Source organism: Coturnix japonica, chromosome 3, assembly GCF_001577835.2.
Source record: "Coturnix japonica isolate 7356 chromosome 3, Coturnix japonica 2.1, whole genome shotgun sequence".
NCBI classification, from domain to species: Eukaryota; Metazoa; Chordata; class Aves; order Galliformes; family Phasianidae; genus Coturnix; species Coturnix japonica.
This window is the reverse complement of record NC_029518.1, coordinates 5304251-5329076: the sequence shown is the minus strand read 5'-3', so window position 1 is coordinate 5329076 and position 24826 is coordinate 5304251. Positions and strand designations below refer to the sequence as shown.

Here is a 24826-nt window from a genome sequence, read left to right as displayed (position 1 = left end):
CCACCAGGGCACACAATTAAGGTTAATCCTCTAAGTTTTTCTCATGCATTCAGAACAGATGGCAGACCAGAGATGAGCATTACTTCATGGAAGTCCTCAGAACAGATATTCTAATGGTTGAACATGACAAAAATAAAAGTCCTAACTTACAGTCATTTCTCCACCAAAACATTCTGAAGCGAGCTGTGTTGAATCAAATGGTTTTACTTCAGCATCATTGAAAAGATACCTGTTGAAGAGCAAGCTTTTGTAACAACTGTTTGTTTCTCAGGGTAAATGAGAGTATAACAAACACTTAGAGTAATTCTTCAAATCAAGCATTTTTCTTAATTTCTATGGCATTGCTACAATCACAGCAAACTAGTAAGTGATCCCCGAAGTGACCTTCTTTCAGTAAGAGCAGGAAGTCAGCATTTCAACAGATGTATTTACTTATTATTAACTGCAGAAACACATTATTTTGTGCATTTGCCAAACATGACTGGTGGAAACGAAGTTCTCATATAGTAAAAATTTGCTCTTACTTTTTCAGTTTGAGTGAAATGGAAATAAAAAGTAGGGAACCATACAATTTTTCAGAATAAATCTAACAAGGTGACAAATAAATATTGTATACAGTTGTGGATGGCCTTTGGAGTAGAGATTTGCCACTGTCAGGAAACTTTTCAAAAATGTTCATGCCAGTTACTAAGGAGAACAGGGAAAGAAGAAATCTCGTCTCTTACTGCAGGGCCTCTGCTGAGAATCTGAGACATGAACGTAAGTGCCAATAGCGTATCTTCCATACAAAATGCAGTGTGTTTAAAGGGAAGAAAAATTCGAACTGTTGTTTTGAACATCAGAAAATGGACAAAATTAAAAGGAATGAAGTCTGCAATCATTAATACAGCTGTATGACCCCTTTTATGATGAAGGGTGATCTATTAAATCTTACTGTTCATACGCACTGAAACAGATAAAATACAGTCATCAATACTCATGTCAAAAACCAAGCCTTGGCACTCCTGTAAGCCCTAGCCTGGCATTCTCTTGCTGCCAGTGGCCAAGGCTCTCCACAGCTACTTCCACTACAGCACACAAACAGGTATATGTAGATCAACATACATACACATAGCAAATACCAAAAACTTGAGCTCTTGAGAAGAACCCATTGCACACAGAACACTGTTGGCAAAATCAATAATTTTTAGTTACTTCGATATACAAATCAATGGAGTTTTGCTTTGCATAACTCACCATTTGTTGTTTTTGTAAGCATGGGGATTTACTATATCTCTGATGAAACTGTAATAATGTCCACCATCTGCTGTTCCTGTATGAACTGTCACACCTATGAGATCATACTCGTAACTCTCAGTTTCTTTCAAATATTCGCAGTCTTCCTTAAAACCTTAAATAATACAACACTGAGTATTATTTACTAAGCATATGACTTTCCATGTTTGTATCTTACATAAACACGACCCGCAGTTACACTTAAAACTTGTCCTAACTTTTCAGCAGAGTACAATGACAGCCAGAAAGTCCATATCCAGAACAAAGAGCATAGGTCTCAGCTCCCTTAAAGCAAGTTACTTTTGCAAAGCATCACTATACTAAAAAGATGCGAGCTAACAAGTTTGCACACCATAATTACAATGGTATCAGTCAGCCCTTTCCTGAAGTTCAACCATTACTCTGAAAAATCAAAACAGGCCAGTGATAAGCTATGTACAACTATTTGTAACCACCCCATATTTTAAAAATGAACTTCATAGTTCAAAATGAACTGCACACAAAAGCAAGAATAATTAACAGGTCTTTCTGCACTAAAGAAAATGTGTGCCTTTCAGAATATGGGTGAATAAAAAAACCTTTTGATTTTCTTTTAAAACAACTTAATTGTCCACAAGCATTACAATTCTAGGAGGTATACCTTCTTTTCTGTCATTTTTTCCCATGAGGAAATCTTCAGTATATGGTGTCATATCCAAACGCAGAGGGAATGAAAAATGAGTGTTCACTTTCTCCTTCATCATAGTTACCATATTAAATGTATATCTCATAGTGTTGAAGCTTAAGATACGAGGTAGTTTCTTAAAACATGCCCTAAGTGATTTAAAGCAGTTGTGATTTAGTTGGTTGACCTGTATTTTCACAAAGATTTTCAACACATTTACTTCAAACATCACATACATATTAATCACATGCATATAAAATTCAGCAATTATAATGCCTTTGAGTAGGGTAATGTAACTGGCAGCAGGAAAGTCAAATTGAGCTTACTGAACAATTTCATTTAGCATTTTGCCTTGGAAAAGGGACTGAATTTGCTCACTGTGTGTGTCAGTTTCCTAAAACAGTAAAATGAGCTATGAAGGAATTTAACAATGGAAACCTCACCAGACTGAACTGCTATCCTGTCACTAACAACTTTTTACAAATCTTGCAATATACCTCATAAACATAATGATTTCTAAACAGGTTACTTTCATTTATAATAGCTACTAAATCAACTATGAGTTCTTTCATCTCTAAGAATTACATTTTATTAGTTCCAGTAAAAGCAAAAGGCAATATTTTTATTTCTCTGTTCATTAACAGACTTCTAAAAATATTTAAACATTTTAAAATACCTATTTTAGACATAGAAATTTCGGGCTACTATGAAACCTGCACAATTATCCTATGTAATGAATAACACAAACACTGAAGAAATGCTGAAATAATTTATCTTCTAAAAACTGGACAAGTAAAAGATTTCAAGTTACTGATGTCAATGTATTTGTTATTGTTTACATAAAAATGGTCTTGAACATTTTGCTGTCCAGCAGATCATCTTCGAAGATGCCTTTGTTTTGAAAATTTGATTTCTTAGTAAAGTTCTCACTTTGCATAAGGACCATATCATCATAGGCTTTCACAATAGTAAAATGAGTGAAACCACAGTCTTGTTTCATCTAAAAAATTAATCTAGCAGGAAAGGTAATTTCTGTAATTTACTAAAAAGAAACATCAGAAAAATATTTCTATTTTCACCAATATTTCTTATACTTACCTTTTTTCAGCTCGCACTTTTTTCCCACAATGAGAACATGTATACATGTTATCGCCTTCCAAGGTATCTTTAATAGTTACTTCATCAAGAGATTCCTATGCATAATAACAAATACAGAAGGAGTTCATTTTTAACTTAGATATTATCTCTTGTGCTTACAGGGTCTGCTTTTCAAAACCTCGCTCCTAGTCTTACAGCAAGTTTAATCAACATATCCACAAGTCATTAAATAACTCATCATATGTGACAAACAAGTATGAAGAAAGCATGCTATTAAACTTTTCTTCTGAAGAGTACAACATTATTAGAGGAAGATCAGTTCCTCGAAACCCAAACACAAAATTCAGAAGAGAATTCAGGTAAATGGCACTCAATATTCTGAGCTTTCCCAAAGAATTCAGGTGCTCTAAATCCAAATTCCAAGTGTGGGGATTAGAATACTTATTTACAAAACCCAGTAACCTAAAATTACCTTGGTATAAGTTTTAAATTAACTTAATAAGCAGCAGTACATATGTAATAAAATCTTTTTTTACTGTTCTCATACATTTTTCAAACACAAGAGTATGACTATTGCTAGTAACACAGTCTTTATTCCATTCCAAGAGCACACTGCACTGAAAACATGAAACAGTTTTACTGAATTATTGCATAATATCAACCTAGAAGTACCTAAACTACAGCACAGAAAAAGATATCAACTACATGTTTAATATGAAGTCTCCTATTACACTTTTACACTTGCCATCTATTTTAATCCGTTTGAACCTGGCATTACTTACGTAAATATTCTTCATATCTGCTACCTGGCATCTTACTGTATAGAACTCTTCAGCAGTCTGACTTACATGTTCACAATCCTAAATCACAGCAATGTAAGAGAAATGCAATGAAATAACTGTTTTGAGAGGTTAAAAATATCTTGAAAACATAAGGATAGGGAAAAATTACTTACCAAGGAAACAACATTGTTTGTAATAACACCTCCAAACAAACTTTTCACTGTGTTTTTCTGTGAACGAATTAATAACTTATGTTAAGGATATTTGAGCAAATCCATAACTTTTCAAGCTCTTTTTTGCTACCTCTCAATAACTCACCAGTTCTGGAGACATCTCTTCTATTTTTGTGATCAGGTCAGTGAAGAACTCAGTCATATCTTTCTGCTCTCCAGTGTTCAGTGGCTGCTTATCCATGGTATAAGTTTTACAAAAGGGCCTTGGATTATATGCTTTACATTCGCTTTCCTTTAGGAAAAAAATATTAAATAAACCACAAAGTCTTGCACTTTTATGTTACATAGATATACCGAACATAGGCATGCAAATGTCAACATACATATCTTAGGCAACAAAGTTACCTAAACATTTAGAAGTACATGACAGTGGAAAAATAAGTTTAAACTTCCATCATTATGATACTCATTATTAATAATGATAAGTAAGATATTATTTAAAATATTTAATAAAGGAAGCCATCATTAACAAATCCCTGACCAAAGACATGAAATGTTCAGGTCTTTTACTATCTACTCAGATACAATATATGGTACTATAAGCATCAAAGAGTACTTAAGGATTTCAGAACACTGTAGACTTAGATATTGACGTAATTAATAAAAACTACATCTAGTTATCCAATGCAAGAGATCAGTCAGAGAAAAAAACTTGAATTCTAAAAAGTTGTTGTATAATGTATTACCTATTCCAATGTCTTGCACGCTGAAGATACAGAACCTGTTCACAGGAGAACGGTATCCTTGCAAAAACTGACATGCCTATAATTTTCTTTGTATCACACGTGGCCATAAAGTGTTTCCTTATGGCCATTCCTCACCATATTACCTGGTTGGAACTAAGTCCTTTGTAAATATATAAATAATAATAAATCCTTAACAATCTGGTAGCCATCTATGAAGGAAAGATGGTACCAGTAGACAAAGCAGAAGAAGAAATTAGTATTAAATTTGTTCTCTCATTTCACTGGCAAGGGGAGACTACGCCCTCTGATAAATTAGAAAAGAGGCCACAACAGACATTAGAATCATAGAATCACAAGGTTGGAAAGGACCTACAAGATCATCTAGTCCAACTGTCCTCCCATTACTGTAGCTACAGCAAACCACTAAACCATATCTCGTAGCTCCTCATCCAGACGCCTCTTGAACACTGCCAGGGACGGCGATTCCACCACCTCCCTGGGCAGCCATTCCAGTGCCTGACCACTCTCTGAGAGAAAAAGTTCTTCCTAATGTCTACTTTAAATCTCTTATGATAGAAGCTGCAGCCATTTCCTCGGGTCCTGTTTGTTACCTGGGAAAAGAGGCCAAGCCTCTCCTCACCATAACCTTCCTTCAGGAAGTTGTACAGTGTAATGAGGTCTCCCCTGAGCCTCCTCTTCTCCGGGCTAAACAATCCCAGCTCCCTGAGCCACTCCTCATAAGACCTGTGCTCCAGACCCCTCACTGGTTCCACTGCCCTTCTCTGGACGTGTTCCAGAGCCTCAATGTCTTCCTTGTACTGAGGAGACCAAAACTGAACGCTGAGTACAGAGGGATGATTACCTCCCTGCTCCTATTGGTCATACTCTTTCTTATACATGCCAGGACGCTGTTGGCCCTTTTGGCCACCTGGGCACACTGTCGGCTCATGCTCAGCCAAGCATCAACCAACACCCCCCAGTCCCTTTCCTTATCACAGTCATCGAGCCACTCAGCCCCAAGCTTATAGCGCTGGATGAGGCTACGTGGCCTAAGTGCAGGACTCAGAACCTCAGGCAGATTGACACCACCTCCCAACTGTCATCTGCAAGGGCAGGAAGGCCCTTCAGAGGAATCTAGATAAGCTGGATCTTTGGGCTGAGGTGAATGGGATGAGGTTCAACAAGGCCAAGTGCTGGCCTATGATTAGGATTTGCACTGCCCCTTCACAAAAACTATAATGATTATACTTATAATACTTATAATATACTTATGATCAGCTTATACGGATTTACTGAATTACAGCTTTCAAGTGGTTAAAAACTATTTCAGTTAAGACAATCAACTTAGGATTCAATGCCACCGAGAATTCACACACAGCGGTAACTACATTTTTCCTTTTTTTCCTTTTTTTTAAAGAAATAGGATACTTCATAAAATACGCTCTTTCGCACCTACCATTAAGTATGTAAACATTTTCTGGAGCTCTAGTAGAGTGGTCTTGTGTTTCATATCTTCTGAATACTGAAAGAAATTGACAAAAGAAAGCCTTACTTTTTGCTTAAACCCTCCCAAAACAGCCCTTAAGATGAAGTAGTAATATTTTAAATTAATAAAATGGAAACAAAAGCAAACTAGGCCACCTCTACTATAATCAAGGAAAACAACAGTGTGTATGAACACAGTACATTATTTTACACACATATATAGCAGTTCCTGTGAATTTTTTGGCAATGACAACATTACAAGTGTGTCAAAAGTTAACTCCATTTTCTAAAAACTCACTTCAATTAGGAACTTTTTGTATTTATCAGAAAAGACTACGGTAACCTTTGATTTTTTTTTTCCCCCCAATTCATTGATGCAGATGGGAATTCTGATTGATCCTCTATGGAGTATATTGCACTTGAAGGCCAGCAGCTTCTTTTTTATAGTTTACTTCTTGTTTTTATTTATAAATGGCTATTAGTAGAAGAAGTTAAGTTACAAGTAAGTTAATTATAATAAAAAAATGATGAGGTCACCAACAATTGCATACAATACAATGCATTACAAATACATATTTTTTAGAATCTCTTCACCTTAGACATCAGCAAAAGAACCCAACCAAAAAGTAAACAAAAGTGTTGAAGAAATATTAGTTTGTAAACAGTAAGTCAAATCTATACTTTATCAGCCTTTCCATTGGCATTACATTTGAACTTCTAACAAAATCCAAATATGGAATGTAAGATACTAGCCATACCTTTGCAGTAAAGATTGCTTGTCTGGCTTCTGGTATCATATACAGCTGCTGAATAGTTGATGCCAAGTAACAGGTTGCTCCTAGATTAGTCAGCCCCACAAATCGACATTCAGCTCGAACATCATCATGTGGCCAATAATCCCACTTGTAAGGTGCATGGGAAGCTGAAAAGTACGAATCACAGATGCACAAAAGAAATATTAAAAGTTAACTTCCAAAAACAGAAGAGAAATTAAGAACTGTACGCTTACGTTACTAAAATACATTCAGTTTCTGCATTCTGCATCAAACATGAGCCAGACGGAATCCACGCTTTAAGAAAATGCATTATGGGTACATCAGAAAAGTAATTTTGGGTTTTTTTTTTTAAGTTATCATTATTTATACCTCTTGCTGTTAACAACTTCAAGGCAACACTGTCATCCACACAATAATCTAGAATTTTGTCTCCTGATCACTGACCACAAACAGGTGATATGAAAAATGATGCTTTAGGAAAGCAGGCATTCTGTTGAACTAAGTGCTTAGCCAAAGCTCAGTTTATAAATCTCAGCATTCACTGCTGCTTTGTTTCACTGAAAAGAGTACAAAGGAAAAAAATTCTCTCTCTGCAGTGCTACTCTCCCTAAGTCTGCTTATTAGAACTTACTTTCTAGTCTTACTGCTGTCTCTCATTTTTTATTCAATTATCTCTTCTCCTTAGTTTTCCATTAAATGCACTGCATTATGAATAAGTGCTGCTATTAGGGAATCATGCAAAAACTTTAACTAAAATGGAAGCAAAACAGCTTCTCAGCCAACCATAGCACATGCTCTTTTTCTCACAACACATACACTGCCTAAACAAGCAACACTGACAACATGCTGGGAATTAGTAATGTACAACACAGACACTCAAAGGTCATATTAGTCATTCCCCCAGGGCACAAATTTAGTTCTAATACCCATTCACATGTACTGCCCTGTTACACTGAAAGAAAGCAAAACATTGTTTCCTCACCCAAAGATGTAAGTTGAGTAAAATATATATCTGCATTTTACTAATCCCACATGAAGTGAGATCTTTATTTTCAGAAGAGAAGCTCATTTCAGAATGGCATTATCACACACAATCACAAACTGGTTTAGGTTGGAAGGGACCTTTAAGATCATCTAGTTCCAACACCCTTCTATAGGAAGGGATACATCCCTCTAGAACAGGTTGCCCACAGCCCCATCCTGCCTGGACTTGAGTGCTTCCAGGGAGAGGGCATTCACAACCTTGCTGGGCAACCTGCTCCAGCGTCTCACCACCTTCACAGTAAAAAATTTCTTCCTAGTATCTAGTCTAAATTCACCCTTTTCTGGTTTAATACCATTCCCCTCATCTTGTCATTACATGTCCTTATAATAGTCCCACCCCAGCTTTCCTGTAGACACCCTCAGGTACTGGAAGGCTACTACACGTTCTCCTCGAAGCCTCCTCTTCTCCAGGCTGAAGAGCCCAGCTTTCTCAGCCTGTCCTCTAGGAGAGGTGCTCCAGCCCTCTGATCATCTTCATGGCCCTCCTCTGGATCCGCTCCAACAACTCCCTACCCTTCATGTGTTGGGGACTCCATATCTGGACACAGTACTCCAGATGGGGTCTCACAAGAGCAGAGTAGAGAAGCAGAATCACCTCCCTCGACCTGCTGGTCTCATTTCTCTTGATGCAGACCCCACGATGCAGTTGGCCTTCTGGGCTGCAAGCACACACTGCTGGCTCATGCTGGACCTCTCATAAGCTAACACTCCCAAATCCTTCTCCTCAGGGATACTCTCAAGTCATTTTCCACCAACCTGTGGAAAGGGACTGCCCTGACCCAGGTACACGACTTTGCACTTGTCCTTGTGGAACTTCATGAGGTTGGCCGGGGCCCACCTCTCAACCATGATTCATCAAATTGCAATTACAAAAAAACCAGATGACTTCTTTATATTTCGTTAGAACACCTGGAGTATCCCACACGTATGTGGCAAAGGGCTTCCAGGAATTTTGCAAGAAATTTCTCATGAGAAATTACTTGGTCCCAAGGGCCATAAACTAGGTAACATTTAACAAGCTACATTTTCAAAACTGCACTATATTGCAGCATTTAATTTAAAGGAATCTCTAAAGAACATCCTAGCTTCAATTTGTTAGGAGTATGAGGAATAAAGCTGCAGAACAGAAGGCACAACACGTGGTCAGACTAGATGATGACCATGACTGAAAATTTCTCCACTGAGCTGCAAAATGAAAATGTTATAACCAAGAACATGATGGAAATTAGTAAAAGCAGTAAGGAACATTTTACTAAGTAGAATGGCAAGACAGAACAAATGATGCCTACATCTGCGCAGTGACACTACTGCAAGTAATGGATAACTAACTAGTAGCACTGCAAATGGAAAGGATTTAAAGGAAGTGTTAGTGGCAGCCATGTCTTACTTTACTACTACATCTGGCAAGTACAAAAATCCAGATTAAGCTAAACAAACAAACAAAAAAACATGCAGTGTTACCTTTAAACTTCTTTGTTTCCCCCTAAGCATTCTCAACAGCCCATTATTATTAGTCATTAAACAGAGACACACTTCAGGAGAAAACAAACTCCATGCTCTCACTACTTTTCACAGTGTTGGCTCAGTATAACAATCATAAACATGCAGAGTCTTCAGAGCAGGAGTTCATATAATGAGTATAATCCCATTTTCTTTACAATACTTGATAAATTCAGAAATTGAAACGCAAACCAAAACAAACAGAAAATGCAAAAGAAAAGTCTTCCCACAAAACACTTGAAAACTATGTATGAATGAAGGTTCTTACACTGCATATGTTGTGCCATAACCCAGTTGTGGAGTAGCCTGTAGTTTTCAACGGACCCCTTTACCACTTCTACCAACAAGTCATATGCAGCAGCCCTTGAAGAGTGAGACTTGCATTTTGGCTGTTGTCTATCTTTTAAACTTGGCAGCAAGAACAAAAGATTGAAGATGTCTCTCAGAAACTCCTGTAAAACAATTCAGTCAGCAGGCTTAGAAGTATGGATACAATCTTAAAAGAAGATAGCCATTACCAATATTCAAGAAATTTCTATAGACTTTCTGGACTTTATCACATACAGAACTTCTGACTCCTGCACAAGTTCTGAACTGCAAATTAGAACAATTTCCTTTGAATCACATAAATTTCTTTATATTACATAATATACTTACAACACAGCCTAAAGAGAAACATTTCCACTGGAAAAGAATGACAGAATATGCTTAATTCATGACTGATAAGTCACCTGGACCAATAACATACATGCATTTTCAGTAATGCCTAAGACTAGTTGCTTGTAGACAGCATGTAAACTTCATGATTTCATGAATCACTATTTAACCACAAAACAAGCATTGAATTATATATCATATATACTGCAAGTATACTTTTGCATTCTTTCTTACCTGGAATTTTACCTGAACTATAAAAGGCACTAAGTGTAACTATGCACAGTCATGCTGCCACTGGACAACATACAACTTTACTGATGTTTAGCTTTCAAGATTAATACACTAATAAACTGAGTTGGATACATTTAAAGTTCAGTATTTTTTCTTATGTTGAGTCAATGTATTTTGACAAAATTATAACAAAAGCAATATATTAAAAAGATGATGAAAAAATGACAATCTATGTAAAAAAGGGTAGTCACAGGCTTCTAGAACTGCAGCACTTCCAAATAAACACAGAAAGGTGAAGAGCCTCCCCTCCACCTTTCAGCTATAAAGTGGTCATTAGTAATCAGTCATCTAAGTGGTATAATGAGAGAAAAAGAAAGAAGAAATTAGACAGAATTTAAAAAGCAGTACTTCAGCAAAATCACTTCAACAACCGGCAATTCATTTGCATTATTTATGCCCAGAGCTGATGAGATGAATCAGAGTATACTGTTCAGTGTTGCAATAAAATGGCTGCAAACTTAACAAATTGTATTTAATTAAGTCATGTTTAAAGTGTATCACGTCAGTTGTCTACACGATCAGACAATAAATCTTCTCTTTTATCTTTGGCTACATATCTATTTATTATTACTCTACGTGTAGCTTCTTCAACTTCACAGGGATGGAATTCTTCCCATTTGTAGAGTACACAATGCCAATACCACCATTATACTTCATGCTGACTGTACATCATCTTAGATTTCCCTACTCAGGTATATTCAGCTAAGAAGCTTTCTGAGGTTAAGACCACGCTGCTAATGTAAAAGCTAAACAAAATCTAAATTCTTCCAAAAGATGGCCTCCTACAGGGTACACAAGAAAATCAGCGTAAAAAAAATAGCTTTGTTCCACTGTACAGAGAAATTCCTATGGCACTAACGTAAAATCTTGCAACAACTGTCACCTGTCTATCTCTAAAAAGCACTGACGGGTCTTCTCCCAGCCAAGATAGTTCCAGATTTCTCCACAACATGGAAATGTGCTTAAATCACACTCTACATAAAATTAGGAATAAATGGATACTTGTTTCTTGGAAGTAACACAGCCCCACCTCCAGCACATTGTGCAGGTTTGGGCACCAAAACATAAGGACATCAAAATACATTAGACAGTACCAAAAAAATGGCTACAAAGCTGAGGAACGTTCTGAGGGAACAGCATGAGGAGTAGCTAAGGTGCCTGGGTTTCTTCAGCTTCAGTTTCTTCAGAGGGTGATGGGCATAAAACAACCTCCATAGCACAGTGGCCATGATCCTGAACTGCCAGAGCTCAGGGAACATTTAGACACTGCTCTCAAACAGAGTTTGAATTTTGAACAGTCCTAAGTGGAGACCAGGCTCAGTCTTTATGATCTTTGTATGTCCTTTACAACTCAGGACATGCTATGATCTTAAGTGCTCATCGAGTCTGATTCCTTTCTATTTCTAATATTTGCCAGGTGTAGACAGCTATAGCTCATCAGCAGACCAGCAGCATAGAGAACACAGAGTTCTGGACTGTGCTGTCAGCTGCAATATCCTAATGCTGCGCTGCAGCCTTTTTCAAACAGGTGTCCTAACACACCAGTCACCTTTAACTGTAGTCTTTAACACTAGAAAATAAGTCACTTCAGAGATCTTCTAATTTTCCCTCTTATTGTTTCCCTGTCTGAATAAACCTGACACATATTGAAGCAGGGAAGAGGATATATGCAAAAACTCAACTGTACTAGAAAGAAAACCAGAAACTAGAAATAAGGTAGATAGTGATTATCTACAAAAACAACAAAAACGTGGAATGACTATCTATTGCTGTCACAAAATGTGACCTTGATTGATAACATCTGACAATCACTTAAAAAAACAAAACAAAAAAACATCACCAACAAAATCTTCCCAAGTAATCTGAAGGGAAAAAAGCGGCACATGCAGAACATCAGAGCCCTCTGGGTAAGACTTCAGTATTTTGCCAGTATAGAGTATTTTCCTGGATATTCTTACAACCAGCTGTTATTCAGAGGGAAACATGGGGTTTCACAGTCCTGTTCCATTACAAGGAACACAGTACAAAACTCTTTGCTAGTTCTATGATAGCTCAGTGAAATAACTATCAGACAATGAGCTTTATAATGTGCAGTTCAAGTATTCTTAACTTTATATAGCATTAAAAAAAAAAAAAAAAGATATTAGATCACGACTTAGGCAATCTATTTGGTTCCTGTGTCTTGGCAAAGCCAAATTGTTTTAGGTAAGTTCACTGTGTGTGTTACACTGCTGACACTCATCCATTCTTACAAACAAATTTTTGGCCTCCCTGTGATATACTGCACTCAAGCAATGCTTTTTAAGATTCTGTACAGCACACTACTATCTAGTTAGGCTTCCATTCTGTATTCCTCTCATACTCTTCATACGTCCGATCTACATAAATGTGATCTTTGCCCACCTCTTCTAGTTTCTACATAATCTTCCCTCCAAATTGCACTCCATTAAGTGAATTATTGCTCTAATTTAATTTGCAACCCCTCCATATTTGGAATACACAAATTCTAAGCGCAGTACATACTAGTCTTTTAAAACTTTTAAGAAGTGCAGACAATAATAGTACTTTTGGAATTATTTTATGGAAAGAAAAACATGTTAGTTGAAGTCAGCTTTTACAGATGGCTTTACATGCAAGTATCTGCTTATCCAATGGACCTGGCAAAATCACTTCAATATTCAGACAACAATCTCTCTTCCCAACATAGCCTGGCCCAACAATACACAGCAAGAACTGTTTAACTGCTTCCACTGCCTGACCACTCTCTCAGCTTACTGTCTCTACAGGCAGAATGTAGCACATTTTGTAACACATTTGCCACTGTCTAAGCACAGAGTCTCAAAACTATTTTTACATCAGAAATATCCCAGGATACAGCTAAAAAGCAGCAATTTTTAAAGCAGATTTTTAAGCTAGTTAATATAGCAAATCACTAGGATAAGAACTCTATCCCAAAATGAAATATATTTAGAAAGGAAAGAGACTAAATGTACTATATATAAATAAAGGAATGAGAGATACGTATGTTCTAATCAACAATACCCAAAGCTAGAAGTGACACCTTCAAATAAAGAGCCCTGCAACCAAGACAAAGAGAAAAAGGTGACATGAAAAAAGGACAGTAAGGTGATGCTATCTACAAGTCTTCACAGTTTGTCAGTGTTCTTTTCTTACCTGCCCTTCACGAGAAAATTTAAAGGGTGGCTTGTGCTTAATAACACTTGTAGAGAGACGAAGCAGTCCTGTAAGTCCATCATCTTCTATATTGCCATCTTGATGGTCAAGGATTTCTCTGCTACACATAAACAAATATAGAAGAAATGTTAAAACTATTTGTTTCACTAACAATACATTGTAAGAGGCCATGCTTTTTACACTATTGTCTCAAAGTTTGCTAAAATGGACAAGTTCAGGCAAGTCCTGGCCAAGGTTCTAGGAACTCCCTTTGTCTGAGACACACAGAGGTTCGAAAAAATCCCTTTGTTTAAGAGATGGAAAAGTTGGGGAGCTAGAAAGGGAGATAAGATGCAGATTAATGGCCCTAAAGTGGTCTTTTTGTGTGGGCCTATCTCAAGGAAGATGGCCATCTCTAAGGAATTCACAGGACTCTGACCCGAGCCTTCCAGAAATGTCTCGAAGGCCGGGAAGAAGGATAAAAAGGGCACGTACAAACCCCAAATTGAGGTTTTCTGACACCAGATGTCTCACTACGGAAACAAGGAGGCTTTCTGTCATCAGATGCCTCTCTACGTGAACGTCTGCATGCTGAAGAAGATGCCTGCATGCTGAAGAACCTTTTAGGTAACTGACCTCTGATTCCTCCACCGTCGTCCTACTGCTGCCTACTGTCTCTCCTGGGATTGCTGCTTGAGACTCTGTTTCTTGAGACCTTGCTACTCAGACCGCCTGCTCTGCGCTGAACTGATCTGCTGCTTGCAGCCCGCCACTCTGCTGCTGCCCTCCTCTACACCTATTTTGCCCCAGATCAATGAAACAACGTGCAACGGGACGCTGCTGCATACAGGTGGTGACTATTCCCCGCTTTTAAGCAATTCTTGCCTCTTTTCCTACTTTTTCTATCGCCTACTTTCCTGTCCCCATCACCCTTATTTTGGTATTCGCCGCTCTCCTTTCCCCATCACCTCTGCTGTCTATTATTTCTAATAAACTGGTCGGGTCAACATTTGAATGCTTTTCTTCTTAATCTCATGCCGGGCATAACATATCAAAAGAACCTTGCCTCACTCCTGAATTGGAGCGAGACATACATATAATACATTTTATAAAAGACATTACTGCTACCAAACCATACCTCCGAATGCAGTCAGCGAGATGTCTTGCTAGCGCATCTAGATCAAGCAGCGTGGTCTGATTAAAAAGAAACATAATGCAATTTAAATGCAAGAGAATGATGTACTTTAAGAATTACAACTTGCAAGCCCGTTCTGAAACTATGATTATGCTTTTGGATAAAAAACGCGTTAGCATACACAGAATATCAGGGACAATGAAAACTCATCTTTTTAATGTTTTAGTAATAACATTTTAATACATTTTTAGAAACACGATACAGTTGCTTTTTAAAATCAGCAATGTGGAGTTGAAATTATTCCTTCAATTCAAGATCTTGATAATATACTCTGTCATATTGGGAAAAAAAAACAACAAAAACAACAAAATCCAAAACACTGAATAGTACTACTTAAAAGAAAAACGTTTGTTATTTCTCAGAGGGATATACACATTTAGTCATTTGAAGCTTCAAAAAAACAGGTATCATTTCTTGCTTGAGCAAAAAGCAGGAGAGAATTACTAAAATGTAAATTGAAGGAAACTGAGTGGATGAAAGCCAAGGGAGACAAAATTATGGCCTCTGGTTGGATAAAATGTTAAAGGAAGGCAAGACTTTTTCAACCCTGCAGAAAATGGGATTAAGGCTTTACCTTTCTTTACTTCCCAGAATAGAGTCAGAGCACTGAATAAATCAGAGATTAATGCAGTATCTGCAACTAGTAAAAACAGCTGCAGAAGGCACTTTAAAAGTGTCTCAAAAGATGAGGATAGTTTTCCTGACCATAACAGCTAACTGGCTGTTAAGTAATTTTTTTTTTTGTCTTGTATTTCTGCCTCTTTAGACAGTGAAGAAATTATCAACAACCATTCTCTCCTAGTAATAACCATATTCACTGTGTCTCAGATTCACATAGTTCACTCTCCTTGTGTAAAACACCTAATCCCCTCTTCTCAGCTCTGCAATACATGTGCCTTGTAGCTTTTCTTGGTCAAGAGCTGCTAAATATACATCAGAAAGTAGTGAAGGGAATGACCCAAGAGGTGTTCCTCACAGTTCACTATATCTTCATTAAAAACCACTAACACTCATGTAAAAGTAACCTGGATAACCAAATTAAAAAAACAAACGTTTTTCAGACTGCAAAGCAAAACCTACCTGACTTGCATCTTTGACATGTATGTTATCAATCAGTTTGCACAACAGCCAAAAATATTCCTTACAACCTGGCCGTAGCACTGGTTCTTCTTCATAATCCTCGATCTGTGAAGAGAAATTGCTTTTTTAAAATATGTATTAACAATTGTTATAATAACTGTAATAAAACAGTGAAGTAAAGGCACGAACTGTTCCAAGAACATTACCTTCCTCAAACCCGCAGAAGAATATTTTACAATTGCACCAGTGCACACTTAGTTTTTCCTCTGAAATATTTAGCAATGTTCTTCTAAGACAGTCACTATGATCTGCCAAAATGTTAAGAAGAAATTAGAATAGTATTAAATTTGTCCTCACAATTCACTGGCAAGGAGAGACTACCCCCCTTCTGATAAATTAGAAAAAAGGCCACAACAGACAATGAGAAAGCGGATACTGAACAATATCTTTGCCTCAGTCTTCACTGGCATTCAGGCTCCCCCTGACTCCCTAGTCCTTAAGCCTCTAGGTGGGAGATGGGAGACCAACACATCTCCCACTTGAAGAAGAAAGTATGTTCAAGACCACCTGGTAAGACTGAATGTGACTAAGCCTACGTATGAGGTCTGATGACATGCACCTCAGAGTCTGGAAAAAAACTGGCTGATGTAGTTGCCAAGTCACTTTCCAACATATCCAAACAGTCACAGCTTTCAGAAGAAGTCTCTGCTGATAGGAATTAAGAAAACTTCATTTCAAGTTTTAATAGAAAGAAAGTTCTGGAGAACTGTAAGATGGTGAGTGTTATGTTTGCATATGGCAAGACTGTGCAAGAGATCCTCCTGGAAGCCTTCTTAAGACACATGCAAGAAAAGGAGCTGATCCAAGACAGCCAGAATGGCTTCAAACAAGGGCAAGTTTATGCTTGACCAATATGGTGGACACCCACGATGGAGCGATGGTATCAGTAGGCAAAGCAGACAAAGGAAGTGCAACTGATGTCATCATCCTGGACTTGTGCAAGGCCTCTGACACGCACCACATCCACATTTAGGGATAACCCTAAATTGGAGGACACGGCAGGACAATTCAGTGGATAAAGAATGGGCTGGATGGTGGCAGCCAGAGAAGTGTGGTCAACAGATGAATGCCCAGGAAGAGACTGGTCACAGGCGGGGTCTTCCAGGCATCAGTCTCAGGACCAGCTTTCTTTAACATCTATGGTAGTGACTTAAGACAGTGGGAAGAAGCATACCCTTGGCAAGTCTGATGACGACACTAGGCTGAACTGACACAACAGAAGGTAGAAATGCTATCCAAAGAGTCTTGAATAAGCTTGAGGAGTGCATCCCCGAGAACTTAATGAGATTCAACAAGGCCAAGTGGAAGGTGTTGCACCTGGGCCAGATACATGTACAGACTAAGCGAGGAACTCCTAGAGAGCAGCCCTGCAGAAAAGGACTTAGGAGTTCCAGTGGATGAGAACTTGAACATGAGATAGCAATGTGTGCCTACAGCCCCAAAGGCCAACTACATGCTGTGCAGCATCAAAAGGCTGTTGGCCAGCAAGGCAAGGGAGGGGACTGTCCCCTTCCAGTCAGAGTGCTGCATCCAGGCCTGGTGCTCCAGCACAAGAATGACATGAAAGCGGTGGAGCAGGTCCAGAGGAAGGCCACAAAGACCATCAGACAACTGGAACACCCCACCTAAGAAGAAAGGCTGAGGGAACTGGGCCTGTTTAGCTTGGAGAAAAGAAAGCTCCATAAAAGACCTCACTGTGGCATCCCAGCGTTTAAAAGGAGCCTGACTTTTAACATGGCCTGATAGCAACAGGCCAGGCAGAGCAAGAATGCTTCCAAACTGAAACAGAGGAGGTTTAGCTTAGATATTAGAAGGAAGTTTTTTCTTACTCAGAGGGTGGTGAGGCACTGGAACAGGTTGACCAGAGAAGCTGTGGATGCCCCATCCCCTGAGACAGTCAAGGCTAGGCTGGATGGGGTCCCAAGGCAGCCTGACCTAGTGGGCGACAACCACCCCACGGTGGAAGACCTAGATGATTTTTAAGGTCCCTTTTTAATCCAAACTATTCCATGAAGTGCTCTCCTTCAGATTTACATCAGATGAAGTGAGCAGAGCCTTCCTTGATACGCATGCCTGTAAAGATAGGTGGCAGCAGATACAACTGCTTTAAACCAGTTTTGGATCACCCAAGAGGCAGAACTCACTATCTGGCAAATAAAGAAGGAACTGCTTACTCCTTTCCAAGGATCAGGGCTCACCAAATACTCCAAAGGAGGCAATCTTCAAGTATAGATGCTTCCTTTAAAACCTGTGTTTTAAAGGAAGATGGAGCCCTTATTGAAAACATGACTATTATTTCTTTATGGTATCTTATGTGGATGACCGACTTCTAGAACAAAAGCATCTTCAAAGTGCTGTTTCACATTTCTCCAAGCACAAGAAAGGTCTACATTACTGCGCTGCCACAGTTTTAACTAACTTGTTATGTTTCTGAAAGTGTATGAATCAAATGTCTTAATATTTTAGTGTATCTGAAACAGTATGTCAGAGAAAACAATGATGGTGTTCTACCATTTTTCTCCTTCCATATAAACAAATGCAAGTTTAAATACATCTTTGATCAAATCTCGTAATTCCTGAAAATTCTCACCTGGATAGGCTTCAGAGCTTGAGCATCAGGAAGAAATTTTAATAACGTTGATGCAGCCAGCAGCAGAAAGGACCGATTAATTGAGTCTCCTCCGTCAAGACCAGAAAGAGATAACTTGTATAAACCATTGCATGATTCATGACGAACAGCAGTCTTTGTCAAAATAAATAAATGAACTGATTACATACACTTAGAAGACTGTTTCTCTTTAGATTTTTGTAGTTTTATAATTAAGTTTCTCTCATAATACCTATCATGTTTTCAAGACAGCATGTCCTGCTAAAAACAACTACACAAAAGACATCCTTGCAATACAACAGCCAATCTGTCTGTGCCCTCTGTCTCCTGACAAAGTTTGTTTTTTTTTTTAATAGTGAAGATTATAGCCAGCTCCTAAACTAGGCAATGTCACACCTGGGTGAAGTATGAACATTTGTTTGATTGTGTGATCCATACTTACTCATAACAAATTATATGGTTCATTTGTTTAATTTCACTGGAGAGTATTTTATTTCTTTTATTTTTCTTATGAAAAATAAAAAAAAATCCGCAGACTAATGCAGCTTTGGAAGCTTGCACTCACTTCTTACATGGTTTTTTAAATGGTGAGAGCATAGAAGATTTTTGTCAGTGGTTTGAGTAATAAAGTAAAAGATAATAAATCACCTCATCGTGTCTATATCAAAACTTGAAGCAATCATGAGTAAATACAAAATTTTTCAATTATGCACGTCATTATGCAATTTTCAAGTTAGCCCTACCACAGAGAACATTACTTAAGGTCAGACAAAGATTCGTTGATGACAAACATCTTTCTATGAACTCTCATTCACTTTATTTTGTGATAAAGAGTATAGCTGAAAAAAAAAAACCCTAGCAGCAGAAGTATATTTAATCCATGTTAAGAGGGCATCACCCTGAAATTTTTGATGAATTGCAACAGGAGAATTAACTTCAAACAGAAGCCAAGAACTAAGATAGGAGTTTAAAAATTGATTGGAATGTGCCATCTTACACTGTACTTCAATAACAAATTATTACCTCTTCAACAGGACTGCAAGTAACTGAGTCAGTTTCTGCTCTCTCAACTTTCAGTGGAAAACAATATGTTTTGAATTTAATGGAAGCTTGACCCATATCACACACTAATGAGTAATAATATAATCTCTTCTTTAACGTACCTCTGGAATAAGAAGTGTAAGTTTCTTTAGCCAGTCTTGCAAATAATCACTGTCTGCCAGACTTGATTTTACTGAGGAACAGCAGTGAGCCCAACTCACCAAGAGCCACATTGAATAATGTGTCACTAGAAGAAAATCAGATGAAAGTAAATAATACTGTAACAAAATAAACTTTTTATGTTGAAGAGTTGCATAGAACCAGCACATATGACATTCACCTCAATCATATTAACACATAAGGCCTAAATCCTTATTGGCATATAAGATCTCAGAAAAGAATTTTACGAATATGTCTACTGAAGACTGATCATACTTATTGCGGCCAAATACCAGTCTGGGGCACAACTCCCTTCTGCATCTCTATTTTTAAGTAGTGATGAGCTGGTACTTCACTGAGGGGCTACATCAGGTCTTAACACAAATACTGCCCTGAACTAAAAGTTTTCAGTACAACACATAGCACCAACAAAGAATTCAGGTTCATGTCATAAATATCTATCTGTAGGACAGAACAAGAGGAAAACATCAAAGGCAAAGTATAAGCCTAGGAGGATCTACCTGTATTTATGCACAGTGTCTTGGTGTTTTGCGTGATTACTCTAATACAGACTTGATCTAGCACAGGCCATTTAGACCTTTTCTGGGAATCCTCCACAAGACTTCTGTAAACCAGAGAATTTTGCTCTTTGGAAGAGAAGAATACTGATGATTTTCTCATCAAAAGCCAGTTTTCTTGAGATGAAGAAATGTCTAACACAAAAAATGTCAACTGTATAAACAATTTCTAGGAAAACTTGCAAGGATAGACATGCAAGTTTTCTTGGACCTCTGTTTTCTCACTCAGATTGTTCCAAGGAATACAGTTATACGGCACACTAATGAAGGAACAAACCAAACAGTCTGTTGATCTGGATTGTATTTTCATTATTAGTAGTTCACAGTATAATCTAACTTGCAACACTGACCTTCATGTCTCGATCTGTGATCAGACTGAGCTTTCAACACCCTGGACAGGAAGAAGAAAGCCATTTGAACTTCATCACAGATTATAACATACTTAGAAATGTAAGCATGTAGGAGAAAAACCGTTGTTACTTGTAAGTACCCATGAAGAAACTAATAGTTTAACTCTACAAAGATTCATTTCTTGCAGTATTCACTACCAGCAGTAATAATAAAGCTATCAGGATCTACAAATACACCCCCTTAAAGCTTTACTGACTACAAGAAAAAAACAAAACAACAAAAGCATATAAAACAGAACCAAGAACAGACCCACACAGAAGAAAGCCAGATTTTATAATGGGGAACCACATTTTGAAAGAATCTTTTGAACTTCAGACAAATTTAAGTGCTTATCTTATTTTTAAAACTGCAGCAAAAGGTTATGAAACAGAAAACATACTATGTACTTAAAAATACTCTTTTAGCTCAGCTAAACTTAGGCATGGTGGTAGACTTGGCTGAAAATGCTCTAAATATCCTTATTAATCCTTTGAAAATACGGTAAAACACATCACATCTTATTTGGAGTCACATAAGTAATTTTATACTGAATTTTGTTTAAAAACTGATATCATCAGCATCAGTCCAACTCTGTCACAATACAGTCTTACAGAGACTTGCTTTGCTCAGGATAAAAGGCAAGAATCACTAGTAGCAATATGTATTCTGAAGGTTAAATTTTGCATTCCATGCATATACACTCAGTAAAATAACAGGAATTTTAACAGTAATAAGCTAATCTCATCAGAATGGGAGAAATAAATCAAAGCCAGCAAACAACAAAGCACCTTAAAAGTGAATTCATTTTAATATCTCTTTTATAATCCCCTGGAATTGAGAATGCCAAATGCTACAGTGAGAACAAAGGCACATATATGGCTTTAGAATTTATGATAGCGTCCTGTACATATTTGGTAGCTCCATGTCACACACCCTGGGGAACAACTGGTTAAATAAACAATTCTGTGGCTGCTTAGCTGCATGACCAATGGGTGTTTTTTGTTTCCCCCCCCCCCCCCCATTATTTTTGGAAGCTTGTTTAGTTCAGAGATTGTCCTATTGTCGATGACCACTGAGAGTTCTCTCCACTGCTCTTGAGAGTAACTATATAAAGAAGTAACTAAGAAAAGCAAATTAATAACTACAGACTTAAATTTCTGATACACATTTTAAGTGGAACTACAACTGGAAAAGCTAATTGTTCCACTTAACACAATCAAGAAAAATGTGCACACTTTACTAGCTTTATAACAAAAATAAAGAGATATTGTACCTGGGTGCCAAGTTGTCATACGTATAAGCAACTGACATAAGTCGCTGAATCAGACTGGTTCCCTGGACAAGTACAAGAAACACCTTTAAAAATTGAAGTCAAAAGAAAAAAAACAGTTAATATAACAACAAGCTTTCTGATCTGTTTTTAAATACCTGCAGAGAAGGAGGAACAGCAAGAGAAATTTTAACATTTCCACAGTTAAAGGTTATATTCTCTTCTTTATTAAAGCAGATCTAAAATCTTGTATTTCACTGGGTAGGTCCAGATGCTAAACTCACATTCTTTAACTCAGAGGGGTAAATGTAACTAAGTGGAAAAATTGTTTATTCAACCCTTCTGGTACAAAAAAACAAAACAGTACAGTTCTTTAAATCAGAGTAACTTCCTTTCAAAATCTCAGGCAATAGGAAACAGTGTCAGGAGTAAATTTGGATATGTAAATTCCTCTTGTAACAATACACTGATGTCCATTTAAATTCTTAATCTCTATAGTGCTTCTGACAGGCTGCAGAGAATTTTCATATCAAAGTCTGAAAAGAAGACTGCTAATGTATTTAGAGAGCACAACTTCTGCAATCAAAAATATCCACAAATGACAATTACAAATTTAAACCTAGTTTTAGATACTGTTAACAGCATTAATACACATGTCTAATTCTAAAAAAAGTTAATGCATTCAATAATTTCCACATACAATAGCAGCTCTGGCAATTTAGATATCTATTTTATCAAAATTATTTCAGCTTTATAGAATAATTAGGGTCTTTTCACACTTAATAGTGACAAACGGGAAGTTATGCTACAGTCCTAAGTTCAGTCTACTCATCTTGCAACCACAGTTGGTCCTGGGACCAATTGCAATCAGTTAACAGCAGCTATATCTCCAGCCATCTGACAACAAAATACTGTTGATTAAGTATGAGGCTTGGTCTAAATTTGGAAATTAGCATGCAAAAATCTAGGAGGAAGATTTACAGGTTTAGGTAAGTTTATCATACACTTGCTCAGAGATCCTTAGTAAAAGTTACTCTACACTTAGCTTGCACTAAAGGAAGCTGAAATGCATTTGCTGAGGATAAGGATGGCATGTTTAGAAGGTTACAGTGAAAACAGGAACAATTAGTTTTGAAAATAAAATCTAAGAGACAGGGATATACTACTGGAATTCTGAAATTCCCATTTTACATACTCACCAATCATCAAAAAGCTTTTTGACTCCAGCTTTTAAAATTGGCAGGGTTAAAACAAATAACATTAAATGACTACATTTTAAAAGAGAAGAGTATGTAAGATATAGCTCAGGCTTTAATAACTTCTTCACAACATTATTTTATTACAAAAAAAAAAATCAAGGCTCCACACAACAAAGAAGTCATTTGAAGTTCACAAAACAGCCACAATATTTCTCCCTCACCTCTGTTAAGCGAGGTATGTGAAGGCCCTTCACATGGTCACTTGCAGTCTTCCTTGATTTGCCAGGCCACGTTCTTTTTCTGTGACTCTCTGCTACACCAGACCAGGCAAAGACATCATGGTAAGCTAAATCCAGATCTGAAGGATCAACTGCAAACTGGCATATCAGTTTCAGCAAGCAAGCAAGGCAGTCCAGTTGCCACTGTGAATACAATGAATTTTTCTTTTTTCAGTATTTTTCCAGTAGTTTTACTCCCACTACAGAATTAGAAATTAAAAAACTTAAGCAAGCTATAAAGGATAATGAGATAGAACTTTAACTGGCAAAACCTCGCAAAAATAGACAATAAGGAAGAAGGGTATTAAAAAAATAAACAACTTCTTACAGAGATAACTTTTTCATGATCTAGTCCAACTAACTAGTGCATTGAAGATATTGTATTATTCTATCCATGAAATAACATGGAGGAAATAATACACTGTATTCAATTACAGCACAGGGCATGACATACAGAAGTGCTTTCCAGCAGAATACATTTCATCACAAATGGATGGTTCATAGTATTTCAAAATGCCATTTTGCATGGTAACAACACTTGACAGAGATGAAAACCACCAATCTATTTAGTAACTCAAGATCAGTTTACGTGGCTTTCTGCTGTGTGGCTGAGGCCAAACAGCACTGTCAGCTCCACCAGAAAAAAGGACATTGTGAAAGTAAAATTAACAAAGAGCCAACAGACAAAGACAGACCAACATAAGCCATCGTACAATCTTTTCCTTTTAAAGAAGAGACAATGACAATCTGTTTCTAATACTGAAACAATTCTGGAACAATACATTGAAGTTTTTTTATAATCTGGTAACTGCCGTAAATTTTATGTATGTGTCTATTGCAGTATTGTCTATGTTCATTTCCTATTTTATAGGAAATCTTATAAAAAATTTAACTTAGTACGGGAAAGAAAATACAACAAAGACCAATATTAATGGAAACCTTACAAATGACAGATATTATATTCTGGAGAAAAAGCGTGAATAATCACCTACCACAGTCCACGATTCCCGTTCTTTAGGCTCTAAGATTCCAGAATTAAAAATTTCTAGTAACTGTTGGAGCCCTCCAGCAGCAACAAACTGTAAGAATATTACGGTACCAATGTGTGAAAAATCAAATACAGAAATACCACCAATTTCAGCTTTACAAATAGAAGAAAAAAACCTGATCAAATACTCGGAGAAACAAAAGAAACCCTTACATTCAATTATGACAAATTTATAGGCCTGATAACACAAAAAAACCCTTTAAAATGTTACATGCAAGTTTCAAGTAACTCTAAAATAATGTTTCAAGTGGGTTT

The 24826-nt window shown here is 37.3% G+C and overlaps 1 protein-coding gene across 6 annotated transcripts in view; it reads right to left on the bottom strand.

Annotated features, from left to right (window-relative positions):
* Window positions 1–24826, bottom strand: part of USP34 (ubiquitin specific peptidase 34) — a 130595-nt gene that overhangs the window by 29491 nt on the left and 76278 nt on the right. For 5 of the 6 annotated variants that reach the window (XM_015856756.2, XM_015856753.2, XM_015856751.2 and 2 more), the window contains exons 33-51: window positions 24516–24602; window positions 23467–23667; window positions 22050–22132; window positions 20737–20777; window positions 19772–19896; window positions 18591–18743; window positions 15941–16045; window positions 14804–14859; window positions 13666–13786; window positions 9812–9995; window positions 6982–7145; window positions 6195–6260; window positions 4138–4284; window positions 3993–4049; window positions 3820–3897; window positions 3038–3132; window positions 1916–2088; window positions 1237–1390; window positions 151–229 (exon numbers count right to left, since the gene is read on the bottom strand). In XM_015856756.2, the coding sequence (XP_015712242.1) occupies window positions 151–229; window positions 1237–1390; window positions 1916–2088; window positions 3038–3132; window positions 3820–3897; window positions 3993–4049; window positions 4138–4284; window positions 6195–6260; window positions 6982–7145; window positions 9812–9995; window positions 13666–13786; window positions 14804–14859; window positions 15941–16045; window positions 18591–18743; window positions 19772–19896; window positions 20737–20777; window positions 22050–22132; window positions 23467–23667; window positions 24516–24602 (2169 nt within the window). The remainder of the gene's footprint in view (window positions 1–150; window positions 230–1236; window positions 1391–1915; window positions 2089–3037; window positions 3133–3819; window positions 3898–3992; window positions 4050–4137; window positions 4285–6194; window positions 6261–6981; window positions 7146–9811; window positions 9996–13665; window positions 13787–14803; window positions 14860–15940; window positions 16046–18590; window positions 18744–19771; window positions 19897–20736; window positions 20778–22049; window positions 22133–23466; window positions 23668–24515; window positions 24603–24826) is intronic. The other variant, XM_015856752.2, reaches the window with a different exon arrangement.